Source organism: Heteronotia binoei, chromosome 1 (genome assembly GCF_032191835.1).
Source record: "Heteronotia binoei isolate CCM8104 ecotype False Entrance Well chromosome 1, APGP_CSIRO_Hbin_v1, whole genome shotgun sequence".
NCBI classification, from domain to species: domain Eukaryota; kingdom Metazoa; phylum Chordata; class Lepidosauria; order Squamata; family Gekkonidae; genus Heteronotia; species Heteronotia binoei.
The window spans coordinates 222,304,659-222,324,133 of NC_083223.1; the positions used below are offsets into that span (position 1 = coordinate 222,304,659).

Sequence of the window (19,475 nt, forward strand, 5' to 3'; positions counted from 1 at the left end):
TCTTTCATAAGGGCAGAGGGCAAGTCCTTCTCATGCCTGTCAACTAATGTAGAAAATGAAGTGCTCTCAAATTCCCAGAAATGGTGACAGTGGCAGGGACACTCAGGGGAAGGGGACAAAAATCAGCTTCCTCTCTCTCTTTCAAAGAACAAGAGCTCATAGATCCAGTGCAACCCACAGTCACCTAGTTTCCAGATCAATTTGGAGCACTATCCAGGAAACACACTACAGTGGTCACCAGAAACTCCAATTGTCACCATGGAAATCCTAATCCAGACATCATCCACTTCCATTGTAAGAATAAGCTAGTTTTACTCTATTTTCCAATGTAAAGGATTTCTGTATGAAGAGGTGTTTAACTAGTTTGTTATAAGGGCCAGATCTGACATAAATGTCACTTTGTCAGGCCAGGCCATGTGTGCCATAAAATGTAATGCCAGATACCAGAAATAAAAATTTTATAATGGACATCGGCAAACCCAGTTAACAATATTATAATGGACACAGGTAAACCCAATTAACAATATTATTTTTTACTCAAGATACAAACAAAAGCAATTGATTTCTAGCAGTGAAAACAACTGATTTACTGGGGAGCCCACAAAGGCCCAATAGACTAGGTTTTCCTCAAGGGATCCCACAAAAGGGGGAGTACCATACATACATTCCATACATACCAGTTGCTTGCAGGCCAGGTAAAAGCCCTGGATGGGCTGGTTCTGGCCCCCGAGCCTGATGCTTGACACCCCTGGTATACAGATATAAATACACCTGCATTCATATACCATGACAGCCAATCATGGTTTTCAACTAAATTTCAGGTTTTGCATGATACTGATCTTTCTCTTTCTTTACGCAGCTCTGAAAATGTTTCTAGGCTCTTTCCTTTCTCACCTGGCCTCAAGCTAGAAGTTATTATTGATTAAGAAGGGTTCTTGCATTCTTGCTGTCTAGGTACAAATTCCTTTCCAATCAAAGAGTGAGACAAATTAGGACTTGGGTCAGGGCTACAGAATCAGCTATAGCTATCAGACATGACTTTGTAGGCCATATGCCAATGATGCAAACATTTTATTTGAACTTGCTTTTAAATTGCAATTAATATGATCCTCCCTATATTGTTTTGAGGATACTGAGGCCTCCATTGGAAATGAGTGACTTGCTATGTATGTGCCCTTTGAAAAAAGCTGTCTGGTGCAATGTTGGTGCCAGGAAGGGAACCAGGGATGGTGGGTGAGGGAATCTGAAATTTTTAAAAATAAAATTGTGGGTCCACAGGAGGAGGAGAAGAAGCAGCTGCCACCCCAGTGAGGCTGAGAGAGCTCTTTCGAGAACCACTCTTGAGAGAGAAGCTCTTTTAAGAAGTGTGACTGACCCAAGGTCACTCAGCAGGTGCATGTGCAGGAGTGGGGAGTTAAAGCCAGTTCTCCCAGATTACAGTCCATGCACTTAATCACTACACCAAACTGGCTCTCACCTGGACTCAACTAATTTCATATTTCCCAAAATTTCTTAGGATATTTAAATTGCACTGTGAGCTCTTAATAAGAAACAATGACTACTTTGTTAACGAACTCTGATGCAAGGTACGAGCAGTTCATTCTGCCATGTATCCTAGAACACCAGTGGACAAAGTCTGACTCCTTCTTCCATCAGAAGAACCACTTATGTTGGAGTAAGCTCCATAGGCTGGAGGAAGTTATTTCAGCTTAAGATAGGATACATGCCACCATCTGTATCTAAGTAATCATTAAAGTGGAATTATTTTAATATATAGTAGAGATGTATTCTCCCACAGCAGACCGTTTGTGAGTCCAGAACACATACTAGACTCTTCAAAGCACTCTGCTCTGGAAGCACTCAGCTCTGAACTATTCATCTCAAAGATGTCTGGAATCAGAGCTGATTCCTCCCATCAAAACTGAATGAGGAAATTCATCTTAGCACTTGAAATCACAGACCCAAATATGCCATACAGAACAAACAGCCATGTGAAAAGAAGCAAATGGAGTACAGTAAATCAATGCAACATGAAACAGAAGCAAGTTAATGTGCAGTGAAACCACAGCTGGAGCAGTACTAATGAACTCAAAATAACTAGATTAAAGTTTAGTTATGAAAAACTGAGCCTCTAAATACTGGTGGCATTTTAATATTTCATTATCTTTTTCATAAAAATAATCAAAGCACTTCCCCCACTATTTAGTCACTGTAGAAATGTGGCAGGATAGTTTATTTTTAAAAGGAACTAAATTCAAATGAGACTGTTTAGGATTGCAAGGGATTTTAAGTCTGTGCCATCTGACTGTGAGGACAAAAATGCAGAAGTATGTTAATAAAACTAATCCATGTTAACATTTGTTTTACTTGTTTCATTTATATCCCACCTTTCTCTCTTATGGGGACACAAAGACGCTTACATGGTTCTCCTCTCCTCCATTTTATTCTCACAGCAACTCTGTGAAGCAGATTAGGCTAGATGTGTTCTGGGGAGCCATGGGTTTAATCTATATCTACATTGAAGGTCAAGGAAGAATAAGACAAAATTATGCTTAATAAACATATCAGTGTGTCAAGCCAGGAATATTGGTAGAAGCAGTGATAGTAGTCAGAAAAAACTAGAAGGTATGTGACTAATGTTAAGTGCATGCATGGTGGAGAGTGAATGAGGACATATGGTAGATATGATTTACTATCACATTTTTATCCTATCTTTCCTACAACAAACTTAAGGTTGCACACATGACTCTTGACCCACCCACCCCAATGTTATCCTCACAACCATCTCCTGAGACAGGTTAAGAGAGAGGGAATGCCTCAAGGACACTTATAGGGCAAGCCAATGGGCCTAGACTGCTGTACATAGGATTGTATTCACAAGTTTCATGGCTAAGTGAGGTTTTAAATCTAGATCTTCTAGATCCTAAATCCAACATTTTAATTACTAGGGCTGGTTATTACCTTTAAAGCCCTACATGGCTTGGGGCCAGGGTACCTGGAGAACTCGCCCTTTATTCTGTTCCCAACAGTTAAAATCCTCCTCATAATCCCTGGTTCTCTACGCCTCTGCCTTCAGAGACAAGACCAGTGACAGGGTTTTTTCAGTGGCAGCACCTAGCCCTTGGAATACCCTTCCCCTTGAGGTTTGCTTGATAAATACCCTCTCATAGGCACTAGGCCAAAAAGTTTATTTTTAACTTAGGCTTTTAAATGAAGGGGTTGATGTTGTAGCATAGTTTTTATAGTCTGCTCTAACTTGAAAACTGCAGCTCAATGGTTTGCACTGTTTCTATGCTCTGCCTGGGCATTTAATGTTAGGTTTTTAATTAACAACTTTTGATGGTGTTTTATGTTTTCATTACGGCATGTCTTATTTTGTAAGTCTCTTTAAGCAGGTTTTCTGCAGAGGTGGTATACAAATTTTCTTTTAAAAATACTATACAACACTAACTTTCAGAAGGATGAACAGTTTAAAAGGTCTAAGAGCTGTTTTCCCCCAGAGATAAAAATATTAATTTATTTTACACTACTATATAAAGTGTGTATACCCAGACTTCTTTGGCTGATTTGAGAAACTATATAGTCACACAGGAATGATTCATACATCATATAATGCTTAATTTTTCTTTGCTTCAGAACTGGCAACTGAATGTGCATATTGTCAAGGTGTGAAAGTTCTACCTGAAGTTCTGCATCTGTGATCTCCCATTCACACATGCAAGTGATACGCTATCACTGTACTAACCAAGCAATGAATATACATGTGTGAACCAAGCCACAGTTTCTGGGCATAACAACATTTAGAAAGACAGTCCTTGACCCATGCCAGTCTGGTTTCCGACCGGGTCATGGGACGGAGACGGTGCTGGTCGCCTTGGTGGATGACCTCCAGCGGCAACTGGATCGTGGTGGCGTTGCGGTACTGATGCTATTAGACCTGTCGGCGGCATTTGACACAGTCGACCATCAGTTGCTAAGGCGCCGCCTTGCCGACATTGGGGTTAGGGGGTTGGCCTTGCAATGGCTCTCCTCCTTCCTCTCAGGTCAGGGACAAAGGGTGGCTATTGGGGGGGAGCGATCCCAGAGACACACACTAGATTGTGGCGTGCCTCAGGGAGCAGTTCTCTCCCCAATGTTGTTCAACATTTATATGCGCCCCCTTGCCCAGATTGCCTGGAGGTTTGGGCTGGGCTGCTATCAATATGCAGATGACACCCAGCTCTATCTACTAATGGACGGCCGACCCGGCTCCACCCCAGGGATCGAGCTTTACAGGCTGTTGCGACATGGCTCAGATTGAGTGGGCTGAAGTTGAACCCAGTGAAGACAGAGGTCCTTTGTGTGGGTCGTGGCGCTCTAGGAGGAGAAATAGCTCTCCCAGCCTTCGACGGCGCACCATTGAAACCAGCGCGCCAGGTAAAGAGTCTGGGTGTTTTACTGGAGCCTTCATTATCAATGGAGGCCCAGATAGCAGCCACCGCCAAGTCAGCATTCTTCCATCTGAAGCGGGCAAGGCAGTTGGCCCCTTTCCTGGAACGTCACGACCTCACAACAGTGATCCATGCAACAGTCACCTCAAGATTGGACTACTGTAATGCCCTCTACTTGGGGCTACCTTTGTGCCGGACCCGGAAGCTGCAGCTAGTGCAGAACGCGGCAGCCAGGCTATTGTTAGGGCTCCCGAAATGGGAGCACATATGACCGGGTCTGCGCAAACTGCACTGGCTGCCAATTACATACCGAGTCCAGTACAAAGTGTTGGTTATTACCTTTAAAGCCTTGTATGGCCGAGGACCAGCCTACCTGAGGGTCCGTCTCTCCCCATATGAACCCCAGAGGGCACTGAGGTCAGTCGGAAAAAATAAAATGACTATCCCTGGGCCGAGAGAGGTCAAGCTCCAGAACACCAGAGCACAGGCCTTCTCAGCTGCGGCCCCTGCCTTGTGGAATCAGCTTCCGGAGGAGGTGCGGGCCCTGCGGAACCTTGATCAGTTCCGCAGGGCCTGCAAAACTGTCCTCTTCAAACGAGCATACACCAGCTGCTGAATTACTGTGAATTAAGGACCCGCCAGCATGGTCCTGTTTCAAGGACCTACATTATCATGGAATTATTAAACTGGCAGACCGGCGTCAGAATGCCACCACTGCTGCCAGATTAACTTAAATTAACTTAAATTATGTATTCTTAATTATTAACTGGTTTTTATAATGTTTAAATGCTTTTATTGTTAAATTTAAGTTTTTATCTATTATTGTACATGTATAAAAGGTTGTTAGCCGCCCTGAGCCGCCTAGGCGGGGAGGGCGGGATACAAATAAAATTTATTATTATTTATTATTATTATTACAGTTATTTGCTAGTCTATCAATCAACAGAATTTAATTATTTCAGTGTTACTCACTAATGGGGATTTAATATGGCCAGGAATCTTGTAACTATGTGAAACAGCATATTTTCTCCATCCCCTTCAAAATGTTATACACTGAGAATTTTCAGTCTTCACTCAACTTAGAACTGGAGTTATTCCAGATAAATTAATTTACGATTATCTAAAACAAAGACAACAGATATGTTCTTATGTATGTGGCAACAGTGAAGGTAACGTAGTAAAAGGAGATTTTTCCTTGCACAATTTCAGTACATACCAATGGAAGGTATAACCAGTCAGAGACTACGTTCACTTTAGGTGACTCATGACCCAGGGAGAGTTGTTTCAGAGTGAGTCTTTGTTCTTCTTTCTCAACTCAAGAGGTTTGATTATGTATAACTGTATTTGTAAACATTGATCCCTAGCTATCCTGAGAATTTTAGGACCAGAAGGTGATCGCCAAAGGAGTCTTCTCATGCTTCCATCAATATCTACACACCTTCTTTCATTTTTAAAAGCAAATTGCCCAAATAGGCAAGAGTACTTAACAGTGCTATCCTCAGCTGTTACACCCTTCTACATCCACTGAAGTCAATTGGCTTAGAAGGTGTGACTCTGCTTAAGAAGGCACTGTAATGCCTTTCGGTGAAGGCATTTCTCTAGATCATTATTTTTTTAAAAAAACACGACCATATATTGTCATGGGAAAAGGAACGCTTGTCTGTTCAGAATTATAAACGCACACTATCACTAGTCAATCCATCAGGACAACACAGCGCCTTTTCCCACTGTTTAATAAAGGAACAACAACAAAAAGCCCAACCTTCTTGCGCCCCAGGCTTCACGTGTGAATCTCGTTACGCCCCACCCACCAGGGTCTCCTTCACCTCGTGAACACTTTCACAGAAACCTCGGCCCAGCCACTGATCTCCCACCCCTCGCAGGAGCCTCCAAGCCCTTTATCTCAACCTGCAAGGGACACCCCCGCCAACGTGGTCGCGCCAACCTGTCCTGCAGCAGAACGCAACCCCGCTTCGTCGCCCCCCCTCCTCAGAAAGAGCTTTGCGGAAGAAGCCAGGCCTTGCTATAACGTTACCTGCCCGAAGGGGAAAGCGGGGGCGGCCGGCGGCCCCAGAGAATGACACCCGCTCTCCCAGCGCTCTTGCAGGTCTAACGGCCCAGCCCACACCAGCCAGCAAGTGCCAGCTCTCTGTTCAGCGCCTCACTCCCTCCGGCCGTCCCTCCCTCCCAGCCAGCCAGCCAGCCAGGCCTTGCCTTGCCTAAGCCCAGCCTCAGCGCACAAACACAGAAGCAAGTCACGCCTACCCAGGGAGCCTGGGACGTGTAGTCTTGATTTGCACCGCGTATGGACAAGGGAGAATCCCTAATACAGATTCCAACCGCTTGCCGTATGCTTGTTTGGAAAAGAAAAAACGTGGCGGAAGTGCTTATGGGTCTGAAACTATGGACGTGAAGATAAGACTCAGATGCAAGGCCGTCTTAGTGGGAAAAGAACAGACCTGTGGTCTTAAGACTAATTTATTTATTGAAGCATACGTTTTCACAGGTCAAATACCATAGTCAAATGCATGACTCATGTCACAGTTGTATTACAGTGCAGAACTATACTATTCCCTCTAAATCTACTAAAGTCAGTGGACTTAAATAAGTAGTAACTCTGCACAGGATTCCAATTTTATTATAGCAACCTCTAAAGGAGTATTGTGAGATCTTAAAGATAGCCCCCAAGCCTTGTATGTATGGTTTAGGGCAGGGGTGTGGAACTCAATTGTTATGAGGGCTGGATCTGACATAAAAGAAACCTTGTTGGACTGTGCCATGTCTGGTTAGGCTGAGCCATGTCAGGCAGGCCATGCATGTACCTATTTAGGTAGCAGATATAAATTTTACAAAGAACACAAGCAAACACAAATATATATATATATATATATATATATATATATATATATATATATATATATATATATATATATATATATATATATATATATATATATATATATTTAAAAACATGCTTAAAATGTTAGCGCTCATTGGTCTTAAAGGTGCTTTCTTTGTATTTCTCCCATGGGATCCAGAGAACTGGCCTAAGGAAGCTCCGGCTCTTTCCTTCTTTCCCCAGGGACTTGGCGGGGAGCCTCAGCCAATATAAGAAAGAGAGGTTTGGCTCAGTAGCTCTGCTGTGCAATTGAGAGAGCCAGGCAAAGCAAGCTATTCCTCCCCAAGGCAGAAGCCTCAGCCAATGGAGAAAATAGAGGTTTTATTCTATAGCTCCTGTACAATTGAGCAAGCTTTGCAAAGCAAGCTACTTGCAGAAGGAAGCAAGATATAGGGAAAAGGGGGCCAATTGCTCGGGGGTCTGATAGGAGCCCTCTAGGGGCCTGATTCAGCCCCCTAACTGCATGTTTGACACCATAAGAACATAAGAGAAGCCATGTTGGATCAGGCCAATGGCCCATCCAGTCCAACACTGGCCACAATGGCCAACACAGTGGCCAAAAAATTATATATATATATATATAATGTGTGTGTGTGTGTACTGTGGCTAATAGCCACTGATGGACCTCTGCTCCATATTTTTATCTAACCCCCTCTTGAAGCTGGCTATGCTTGTAGCTACTACCACCTCCTGTGGCAGTGAATTCCACATGTTAATCACCCTTTGGATGAAGAAGACACCCCTGGTTTAGAGCATCATTAAATAACAAGATATAACTGACAGGTCAATCATAAGAACAACATCTACTAAGAAACAAATCCCATTATATTCAGTGGGACGTACTTGGTCACAGGAGCCCCATAATTCACTTAATGCATCTGATAAAGTGAGCTTTAAACCTCAAAATCTTATGCATCAATAAATCTGCTAATCTTTAAGGTATCATAAGTCTCCTTTTTATTTTTGCTGCAACAGACTACCAAAACTAGTTCAAAGGAATAAGCAGGTGGCAGTTATCCTTGTTCACTGTTTTAACTATTCCGCCAAATTCACAAACAGGATACAGATCAATGTGCCCTTACACTGAAACTGAAGCCCAGATACTTTGACCACCAAATGACAAAGGCGTACTCACTGGAGAAGACCCTGATGCTGGAAAAGATTGAAGATAAAAGAAGAAGGGGATGGCAAAGGAAGAGATGCTTAGACAGACAGTGTTATCAATGCAACAAACATGAATTTGAGCAAATTTAGGAAGATGGTGGAAGGCAGTCCACGGGGATGTGGTCCATGGGGTTGTGAAGAGTAGGACTTGACTGGGCGAATGAACAACAACAACAGGGAGTAAGATGAGGGGGGCTTGCTTTTCAGGACACATGCATAAAATCTGTGAAAGGAAAGTTGGTTAATGTTTATGACTTTGGTCAACAATGAGCAAAATGGGGGTGCTGTTTCTTGTTAATGATTGCAATTATTGATTCAGTTGGTTTTTTATTTTATCCAGACAAATTAACGAGTACAAGCTGCTGCAATATAATTTATCAGTTTATTTAAAATAAATTTTATTCTGTCCAACAATGTATTTTAAAACTACGCAGAATAACACCATCAATATTAAAATTTAAACTAAGCACATGTTTTGATTAACTATTTTAAGGCCACTTTAAAAGCCTGATTTATGGGTGATGCTGGTGGCTTTCCTATGTGACTTGAGCATGGGCTCAAGATGTGCTGCAGCCCAGTCAAAGCAGCAATAGGTGCTTAGCTTGCATGCTGGAGATTCCTGACCCTTGTGAATATTATGCCGGCATACAAACTAAGCAAGCCTAAATATTTCATGGCAGTTTATTGAACCAGAACTTGCCCAGAGCCCACACAAAGTTGCACAGGGGCCAGCTTCATTGTTCAAATCGAGACTATAACAGCACCTTTATTTAATTTTAGTATTATCATTTTACTAAATGTCCCAGTTGTTTACCTAGAACAATTACCTAAAAATCATCAGAAGTGTGCCAGGGAAATTAACATATTGTGATCGTGTATAAACTTGAGTTACTTATTCAGGCTGTTCACGCAGCACCCTGCTGAATAAAAAACTCCTACTCTGGGAGAACCAGCATGTAGCGGTTTGAGTGCAACAGCAGGACATGACAGACCAACTTGTTGGGGAAAAACGGAGGTAGGGCGAATTACATAAAATTCCGCGAGCTCTTTGGAAGAAAAGTGGGATAAAAATGTGATAGATGTGAAGGGGGGGGATAGGAAATACAACCCTATCTATATTTACTTATAAATACGTGCCAGTGAATTCAATAGCATTGTAGTCCTGGAGAAGAACTCTATGAAGCTATCATCGAAGAAGCTGTTGTTGTCATGGTTACAGCTCCTCCCATTGCGCTCAGTTATGACAACATCCTCAGCCGCCGTATTATGCCTTGTTGCTTCCGGAGATTGAGCTGGAGGGAGGCGGTGGAGCTGGAAGACGGTATCTAGCTTGGTAAGGATGGGAAGGGGTGTTGTGAGGCAACGGAAGGCTTTATTTAAGTAGTCTACTTATAGCTGGAATGTGAAGGGAGAGAGCGGGCAGTGAGAAATGGAGGTTCGCTAGCGCTAAATATTGTCTGTTGTGCGCCTTCTAAAATGGGAAGTCCCTTTCATATTAGCTATCTTGTTTATAATTCTTAAAACAAACCTGCAAAATAACCGGGGGGGGGGGGCTGAAACTGGGACAATGCGGTTTGCTTAGAGTCACCTTATGAATACTGAAGAGGTGGTCCCTCCCACGCTTCCTACTTTTGTCGTTCAGCCTCTTAAACCACACGCTGAACCAGTTTTAATGGCAGGTTCTGTTTTGTTAGGTTTTCAAGTTCTTGCCCCCCTCCCCCCGGTCCCCGCACGGTTGTTTTTCATTGTGAGCTTTTGTACGCCGTGTATACAAGTCGCTACTACTAGTAGCTGCCCTGGTAAGATGGATAAAATGGTATATTTCATGAAAGTAGGTGGACAATACAGTGTATAATATATACATATAATACATATGCACACAGTGTATATATAATAGAGTGGTATCGTGGTGTGCTTATGTGGTTTTGGAAAAGGGATTATGAAGGGAAAAGGAGTAATTCTGGTTCTGAGAAAGGTGCAAGTTAGTTTTGTGGTTGTGTGCAGTGAATGGGAAGAAGTTTTTAGGATTTTCATAGTCATAAGTATGTGAGATGAGATACTATTAATTGTCCTTTTTAGTTCTATTGTATTTCCCCACAAAACTGTGTAACATTATTTACTAGCAAAACTTTTCTAATTGTGCCAGAGGCATCTGGTTAATGGAGAGATTGTGTGACAACAATGGGAGGGCTTCTATTGTCTTAGACCTCCTGATGGTACCTGATTTTTTTTTTGGCCAATATTTGACAGAAAGTGTTGGACTGGATGGGCCATTGGCCTGATCCAACATGGCTTCTCTTATGTTCTTAAGATACCTGAATGGGAATGTTCCATGTTACTCCATACAATTCTGTACAACCTGTCATAGGATCATTGAGGGGGTCAAGACACCCACCTCTAAAAGAAATGCTGCACTACATGTTTTGGCCCAGTCACAATATTGCTATCAACTTCTGCTTTTCTGTTTTCATTCCATAGGAGATAGTAATAGCTATTCACTTTTAAGAGATAAAGAAGTATAGGGAGTACTGTGTACAATTCTGGTCACCACACCTCAGAAAAGATATTATAGCATTGGAAAAAGTGTAGAAAAGGGCAACTAGAATGATGAAAGGGTTGGAACACTTTCCCTATGAAGAAAGGTTAAAACACTTGGGGCTCTTTAGGTTGGGAGAAACATTGGCTGAGGGGTGACATGATAGAGGTTTATAAGATTATGCATGAGACGGTAGAGAAAGAAGGTAGAGAAAGAACTACTTTTCTCCCTTTCTCACAATACAAGAACTTGTGGACACTCAATGAAATTGCTGAGCAGTCATATTAGAACGGATAAAAGGAAGTACTTCTTCACCCAAAGGGTGATTAACATGTGGAATTCACTGCCACAGGAGGTGGTGGTGGTTACAGGCATAGCCAGCTTCAAGGGGGGATTGGATAAACATATGGAACAGAGGTCCATCAGTGGCTATTAGCCACAGCGTATTGTTGGAACTTTCTGTCTGGGGCAAGTGATGCTCTGTATTCTTGGTGCTTGGGAGTGGCAACAGTGTGAGGACTTCTAGTGTCCTGGCCCCACCGATGGACTTCCTGATGGCACCTGGGTTTTTTGGCCACTGTGTGACACAGAGTGTTGGACTGGATGGGCCATTGGCCTGATCCAACATGGCTTCTCTTATGTTCTTATAGAGCATTATTGGAATATGGGCTGAACCAGCACCTGATATCCTATTGGAGCAGGCCATATTCTTCCATATACTTACTAGAACAATAACAACAAAACCCAAAACATCTTAGAATCATAGAGTTGGAAGGGACTTCCAGGGTCATCTAGTCCAGTCTCCTGCACAATGCAGGAAATTCACAAATACCTCCCCCTAAGTTTATAGGACCAGCATTGCTGTCAGATGGCCATCTTGCCTCTCTTTAAAAACCCCCAAAGGAGAGTCCACCACCTCCTGAGGCAGCCTGTTCCACTGAGGAACCACTTTAACTGACAGGAAGTTCTTCCTAATGTTTAGTTGAGAACTGTTCTGATTTAATTTTAACCCATTGGTTCTGGTCTGACCATCTGGGGCCATAGTAAACTCCACACCATCCTCTATATGACATCCCTTCAAGTACTTGAAGATGGTGATCATATAATCTCTCAGTCTTCTCCTCTCCAGGCTAAACATAAGGAGAGGATCTGTCCAAATGAATTTTTTGACCTATGGAATTCACTGAAAGCTCTGGAAAAGTGCTGACTCAGAACTGATTGGGAAGAAGCTTTATTGTAATACAGTGGTTAGTAGCTGACTAAGACTGGGGAAATCTGAGTTTATATACCCACCCACCCACACACACACACCCTTGAAGCTCACAAGGTGACCTTAGATTAGTCACACACTCTCAGCCTATCCTATCTCAAAGCACTATTGTAAGAATTTTTTATTTTACCAAATTTATATTATGATATTCTACCCTCACAAGGGCCACCAAGGTGGCTAACAAATTAAAGCATACATAATAAAATCCCATTTTTGAACAATTAGAACCAAATGGTATTAGGTATACTATTCTAAGATCTTTGGAAGAAAGGTGGGATAAAAATATCTGTCTTCAGAGAAGTTGCTTGGAGGTGTTAGAGTGGTTAACTTTTTAAAAGTCCTAGGGAAGCACTAGCAGGCTAAAGATATTAAAATAGCTTGCTCATTTTAGGTTTTTGTTCTGACAGTTGTACTAAGTACGGTAACTTATTGTATAACGATACATGAATTGCTTAAGTTCTGGGGCATGTCTTGAGGATGCACTTTTGGTTTGTGCATTCATGACCAGGACTACTGGGTGTTACATGCGGTGGCGGGGGGAGAAGACACACACACGCCATAGAAGTGTTCAGTAGTCTCCTGTGGCTATCTGTTGCCCACTGTTGATTTCCCTCTGCAAGCTTCTCTTGCCTGCCATGAGTAATCTTAATGAGAATCCCCAAGTAAACTTTCATGGAACCCAGGATTCCTGGAACAGTTTGAAAAGAACTGCCATGTACAATTACAGGAACAAGCTACAATGACATTCATTATGTAAGCAGGACAGTCCAGTCACGCTTGAGGTCTTTCTCCTTGCATCTAAGGATTCCTTAACACTAGCTTAGTTCTCTCCTTCCAACCCGCCCCCCCCCCCCCAGCCTGTTTGGGTTAGGAGAGAACTTTCCTTGGACTTAAATAGTTTCCTGGTGTTTGTCTTGCAAGATGTGGAGATGTGACTCCATCCTTTCCCAACATATTATAGTGCATGGCCTTGGAGCCGGTCATAACTCTGAGAATGGGTCCAGAAAGGATCTGTCCGAATGAACACGAAGAGGTGGGGCTACAAGAGACATCTGATGGAACTCCTGATCCTGCTGGAGAATGGAGTAGTGAAGAACCAGAGGAAGAGGAAGAAGAAGGCAGTAGTCATGGCTACTTGTATCAGCCACTGAACCAAGATCCAGATCAGGGACCAGCAACAGCTGAAGAAACAGTACCCAGCACAGAGCCAGTCATTGACATCCATGAGCGACTTCAGGTAGCCGTTTTGTTTCTTACAGGAACCTGCCTTGGGTTTCCTCAACATGGGGCTAGGGATAGAACCCAGTATGAGCATGACTTTGCGCTGTATTAAACTTCCAATGGGTTTTGTACACTGGATGCAGGCTATGAGACTGCACCTGCCTGATCCGCCTGCGGACAGTGACGAGGAAGAAGGATCCACAGCTCAGAGCAGTCGAAGCTCCATCCCTATGGATCCAGGTAACAATCAAACATGAAACAGTTTTATCATTTTAGATAACAGCAACCTGTGTGAAACAATACACACAAAACTTTATTGTGGATGCCAAGAACTATTACTGTTCTAATATTTTTCTATTATACCAAATGAACACCTGATGTCTAGTTCTATGGCACTTATGTCACAATTCTATCCTCCAAGGATTGCAGTGGTATAGATATGGTAATAAATGAACAGCTTGATAAGGTTGAGAGGCAGGTAACTTACCCAGGGCATTATTGCTGAGTGGAATCTGAACCCAGGTTTTCTGACCTACATTCAGTTGCTATCTTCTCCATCCCACTTGCTGTCATAACATTTTGTCTTTATTTCTGCAAGGCAGTTTGTTCTAACCTTTAATAACTGTAATATTTTCAAGCCAGCAATTTAAGTATAGAAGCCTCCACTTTGTTACCTAGTTGTTGCTGTGGTGATCTGATGTAAAAATTCATGGGACAGTACCTATTCTTCTTGTTTGTTGCATGTAGTCCTGTGTAGATGGAACTACTTCCTAAGCACCTCTTATTTGGGAGTTAGCCATCCAATTTCCATGCACTTTGTGAATATTAAACCCTGACAGGTGATTATCTTGGCACTGGGGGGGCAACTCCTTTTTGGAGTTTTATTTATTGTTTGAAGCAGTATCTCTCATTCTTTAGCTCTGTTTGATTCTAGAACATGTGGAGTTGGTGAAACGGACAATGGCTGGAGTCAAGCTTCCCACACTGGGAATACCTTCATGGGCCAATGAGATCTCAGATGATCAGTGGCAAGCCATGGTGCAGCGAACACTGCAAGCCCGGCAAAATCCAGTCTGTTCTAGGCCAGAATGCAAATGAAGATGCAGAGCCAATAGTAGATTCCCTGCCTAGAAAGGAAAGTTTTTGCTATGAAGTGCTGCACTTTAAATCTGTCTTTCTGTGAACTGGTCAGGTAGAAACTTACCTTTCACCAGCATTGAAGCTCTGTGTTCTTGTTACATTGAAAATGTGGCTCTATTGCATCAGTTGTTTGTAACTCTTAATTGTAGCTAGCGGATAGTGGTGACTGTCGCAGGGGTCTGGGCTATGAGACTATTTTCTAGCTCTTAAAAGTAGGCCATTCAAATGTCAGCCCCTGTGATAGGACCCTTCTTCCTTTGACATGCATGGTGTAGCTCTTTTGTCTCTCCCTCCCAACTAGCTTATAGCCTAAAGAGCTAAACAGGGGCCATGAGGTGGAGTCCAGGGTGTCATCTTTTCAAGAGATCCATTTTATTTAGTTCTGTACATACAGGGACATCTGTACAAAATCCAACACTGTCATACTATGTAATACTCTACTGAAAATAAAGTACACCATATGTACATATGATCTGTAAAGCAGCTTAATACTTGTGTCCAAAGAGTGAATGCATCACTTATTTTTGCTTTTTTCCCCTCTTGCGAGGGACTATGTAAGAAGTGAAAGAGGCCACTCCAACCCAGTCCATGTAAAAAGTGGAGAAGGGTACAAGCAGAAACTAGGACAAATAATGCAAGGAAATTAAGTACAGCTGCATTAAGGTAGATAGTGACCTGAAGCTGTGTGCTTGAGGTGTTTGTTTTGGCTTGAGTTGTCAATTTTCACCCTGTTTTTCACACAGCTTCCCCCACCTGTGAGATACATAGGACACTGGAATTAATTGGCAGCAAACTAAACTTTAATGTTAGGTACCAAACACAACTTTCTCTGACCCCCAAACAAAGATGACAGAGGGCTATATTTACATCTAAGCCATACAGCACAAGATGCTCAGTTGTAGCCCTGCTCCACCAGTGCAAAACTGTAAAAGGCAGAGGAGTGCTATGTTGCATCTATATGGAAAAGTAAAGGGGAGAAAAGTCCTCCAGTTCTTATTTGCAGAGCCCAGCCTCATGGGGAGGGGAAGATATGAACAGGTGGATTGAATTGTACTTTAGAGTAGAAGAGTTCTAAGTCAGCTCCTTCTCACTACCATCTGAACCTCACTAGAAGATTGCAGGCTAACCAGGCACATACTGAACATCAGGCAAAACTTTTCTGTTAATAGGTTTCTTCTTTGCTTCTCCAGTTGTTGCCTCAGCTTTCTCTCCCTTTAGCAATAATATTTTTACAGGCATTGCACAAAGGACATTAAGGACTACACCAAGCTGATAGCCAGATGGTTTGTTTGTTTGTTTTAAAAAAAGATGGGTGTTTGAAAGTATTTTGGCAGCAGATAAGCTAGGTAAGACAGTACCAGTTGGCAGCCAAGTCACATGACACAGAATTAGCAGCAACTCTTCTTCCCAAAGTGCAATTTGCAGGTTAAGGAAAGCAACACTGTGAATTAGTTGCCAGTATGAACAGCTAGCAAATTCCCACTTCTCAGATGTTAACTAGTCAGTTTTCTAATGGCTGAAAGGCCACTAAACAGATGCAGGGGGCAGGCTATCCTCAAGATACAGGTGTGTCTGAAGGAGTACATATAAATGATTCAAGGTACATAAAGAAGCATTAGGAGTACTGTGTGGATAGTAAGTAGACAAGGCAGTACACTGTGCAAAGATTAAACAAGGAAAAACAGGAATTTTACATAGCATTTAAAAAGTTAGGTTACAGCCTGATCTTAAATCATTAACTCATCAGTCCTACTGATGTCAGGTCAGACTTGCTTCAAAGTAGATATGCTTAAGTTTGGAGCATTGGTCTGAGATACTCAGTAGTGAGCATATATGATTTTGAACTGATAAAACAGTGTGGAGGAGGAACAGATTAGCTATAAGAGCCTTTTCCCTTTTGTAACTTTCCATGATTCTGAAAATAGCAGCTTAAGAGCACATTAAGTGAATCCAGCAGTTACTATTAGGGCAGCAGTAGCCAAAGGAAAGAGGTCTAGTATTCTGAATTACTCACAGCATTTTACAAAAGTGTCTCCTTTGTATGTGTATCTCTCCTCTTTTCTTACACTGTTAGGTTCGAAGGACAGAACCTCTGAAATGAACCTGAACCCAATAAGGCAGGGATGGGGAACCTTTTTTCTGCCAAGGGCCATATGGATATTTATAACATCATTCATGGGCCATAAAAAATTATCAACTTAAAAAACAGTGCTCCGCTGAGGGAGAATTATTCAGGCCAGCAAAATAAATGCAAATAATTGTTTTTCTATTTGAAGTTACATGAGGAGAGCCTAATCTGGCACACATACACACACACACACACGGCCCACCGCCCTAGGCAAATGCATAGGGGCAGGGCTTTTTTGTAGAAAAAGCCCAGCAGGAACTCAGTAGCATATTAGGTCACACACTCTTAACATATTAGGCCACGCCATCTGGGATAATCAAGTGCAAACTGAACTGTGACAGTAACTTTTCCAGGCCCTGCAGCAATTCTGGCCAGCCAGTCAGGCCCGGGGAGGCTGCTGCACAGTGCAGCTGGGCCCCATGAGCCTCGCTGGCCAGCCAGGCCCCAGGGAGGCTGCCACACGGCTTGGTTCACTCCAGCAATCCCCGAGAGCCACACCAAGTGACCTTGAAGACTGTATACGGCCCTCAGGATGGAGGTTCCCCACCCCTGCAATAAGGCCAAATGCATTCCAGATGAGGATGGCTGGTTGCCAGTTTGAGATTGGGAAGTCAATATTTTTCTCGTGTTCCCAGTAGGCAAAACATTTAAAAGCCATTGTGAAACTGTACCACAAGCCTTTCTATTTTTAGTAAGCATTCATTCAGAGTTCCTACAAGCCAGCAGTTGACACGGAAGCTGGTGTGAGTACAACACCACTTAAGAGTTACGCTTACTCCAGTTTTAGTTGAGACCGCTATGAGAACATCAGAGCTGAAGTGGGGAGGTTAACCAAACCCTAAGTGATGCTTCTACACAGCAGCTGCAGTGTAGCTATCAACTAGTCTTGCTCTGAGAGGATGAAAAACTACCACAAAGCCAAAAGCGACGGATTTAGAATTATGTGTAGCTGCCATTGCACCACAAATTCAGGGGGCAAGGAGGAATGCAAACAGAATAGTGTATGCAAATTTTTGCTTGACCTACTCTATTTGCATTCACAAAAATTTAGGACTTACACAGAATGATTATATCCCTGTGCTAGATACAACCAAAAGCAAAAAGTCTCCTGCATGACACTGTCTCCCTTGCTCACGTGGATCAAAACAACAGAGTTCTCCAATAGATTAGCCAGTTACTGAATGTGGAAAAAAAAGCAATGCACTAGTCCCAAATCTAGCCTGGTCCCAAAAGAAGTGTGCTTGAGCCTTAGAAAATGGATCGAATTTGATCTGCTTAGTCAGTTTCATATACAATATCTGTTTATGGTTATGTATGAAAAATGGTTTCATAAACAAGTGCCAGGAGGCTGTAGTGTGTGGCTAATAAGTTGTTGAACTCTCTGCTTTGGTTTGTGAGGCTGGGAATCAGAGAGCAGGAAATGGAATGATCCCTGCAAGGAATGGTACTTTCATGGATTGGCTAGGCTCCCTTCACACGTGCACACAAGAACAGCTTTAAGAGGATAAAGCAGAGGAAGTGACAGTGTGGTGGGATATGAGGTACAATGTAAAATCAAATCTAACCTGAAAGAATGAGAATGGAGCGGAGGACAGGCACAGCTCACCATGTTCATTCCCTAGTTATACATTAGAACAAAGTGCATTTCTGTGTACCCTCCAGGGGCTCCCTAGCCCGTCAGAGTGTCTCCTGGCTTGAGGTGAGAAATTCTTCTGCTCTCTTGTGCGCTTCCAGGGCCTTTATGGTGTAGACATCCTGAGGAAGCTCAGATTTCCGACGAAGCAAAACCTTCTCCTTCTTCATGTCTTTCAGCATCTAAACAAAATCACAAGAAATGAGAAGGCAGGTTCTGCCAACTGGTTCCCATGATGGAAGCATTAGTCTCTACTTGAGCTATTTTACCCTCAGGCATTTCCTGTGGGTCACTGCTGTATAAAATTTAACTGCGGGAGGGCAGCTTCAGGTTTTGTGGGTCCCAGGTAATCAAAACATTCATGGGTTCACCTGCTTGTTTACCCTCTGTGATCAGATCCTTCCCCCCAGGATGATGATAAAAAGTAGCTGCTGCAAAGTTTGCCAATTCTAGATTTTTTTGAAAAAAAGTTTTAAAATCTGCGTATTCATACACACATCCTTGATTACCACAACTGAGACTATGGCAAAGCCACAATCAGAAACTGGAAAGAAATGAGGTGCATACAAAACAAGTAACTCAAGAAAAATGAGCCAGGCTACAGTCTACAGGTGAAGTTGGACATGCATGCAACACATTGTAAGGAATCTAGAGAAGATCCCATTTTACAGATAGGGGTACATTAGGATTGAAAAGCAAGCAAGTGAATCCTGACAAGTCTAAGTTGAAATATAACCACCCACTGTGTGTGTGTTTTTACTATTAATCCCCTTTCACACCTCACGAACACCGAAGTTGAGAAAACAAGCGCTCATCTGTCTCTTGCCTCCATACAAATACATATTGTGCATGATCCCAAGGATGTTTACTTAGAAATAAATGCCACTGGTTTCAACAGGACTTTCTTCCAGTTAAGTATTATTAGGATTGCAGTCTCATCAATCTCCCCCTATCCACATTACAGGAAAGGAAGCCCTTTACCAATTAAAGACTGCTTTGCATTCAGCTTTACTGTGATTCCTTCCGCAGCTGCTTGCCTTCCACTCTCCAACTG

At 42.6% G+C, this 19,475-nt stretch overlaps 3 protein-coding genes across 5 annotated transcripts in view; 1 reads left to right on the forward strand and 2 right to left on the reverse strand.

Annotated features, from left to right (window-relative positions):
- Positions 1 to 6,715, reverse strand: part of KLHDC3 (kelch domain containing 3) — a 66,668-nt gene extending 59,953 nt beyond the window's left edge. The window contains exon 1 of the mRNA XM_060248091.1: positions 6,466 to 6,715. The gene's annotated coding sequence lies outside the window, so the exon portion shown is untranslated. The remainder of the gene's footprint in view (positions 1 to 6,465) is intronic.
- Positions 6,716 to 9,685: 2,970 nt separating this feature from the next.
- On the forward strand, positions 9,686 to 15,140 carry MEA1 (male-enhanced antigen 1). The gene is made up of 4 exons (XM_060248103.1): positions 9,686 to 9,826; positions 13,261 to 13,536; positions 13,664 to 13,760; positions 14,455 to 15,140. The coding sequence occupies exons 2-4, from the start codon at positions 13,264 to 13,266 to the stop codon at positions 14,616 to 14,618; spliced, it is 534 nt and encodes a 177-aa protein (XP_060104086.1). The 5' UTR covers positions 9,686 to 9,826; positions 13,261 to 13,263; the 3' UTR covers positions 14,619 to 15,140.
- A 3,238-nt stretch (positions 15,141 to 18,378) lies between these two features.
- The window catches only part of PPP2R5D (protein phosphatase 2 regulatory subunit B'delta), a 48,385-nt gene continuing 47,288 nt past the window's right edge, over positions 18,379 to 19,475 (reverse strand). For all 3 annotated transcript variants that reach the window (XM_060248123.1, XM_060248133.1, XM_060248116.1), the window contains one exon: positions 18,379 to 18,603. In XM_060248123.1, coding sequence (XP_060104106.1) covers positions 18,466 to 18,603 — 138 coding nt within the window. In that variant the 3' untranslated portion in view covers positions 18,379 to 18,465. The remainder of the gene's footprint in view (positions 18,604 to 19,475) is intronic.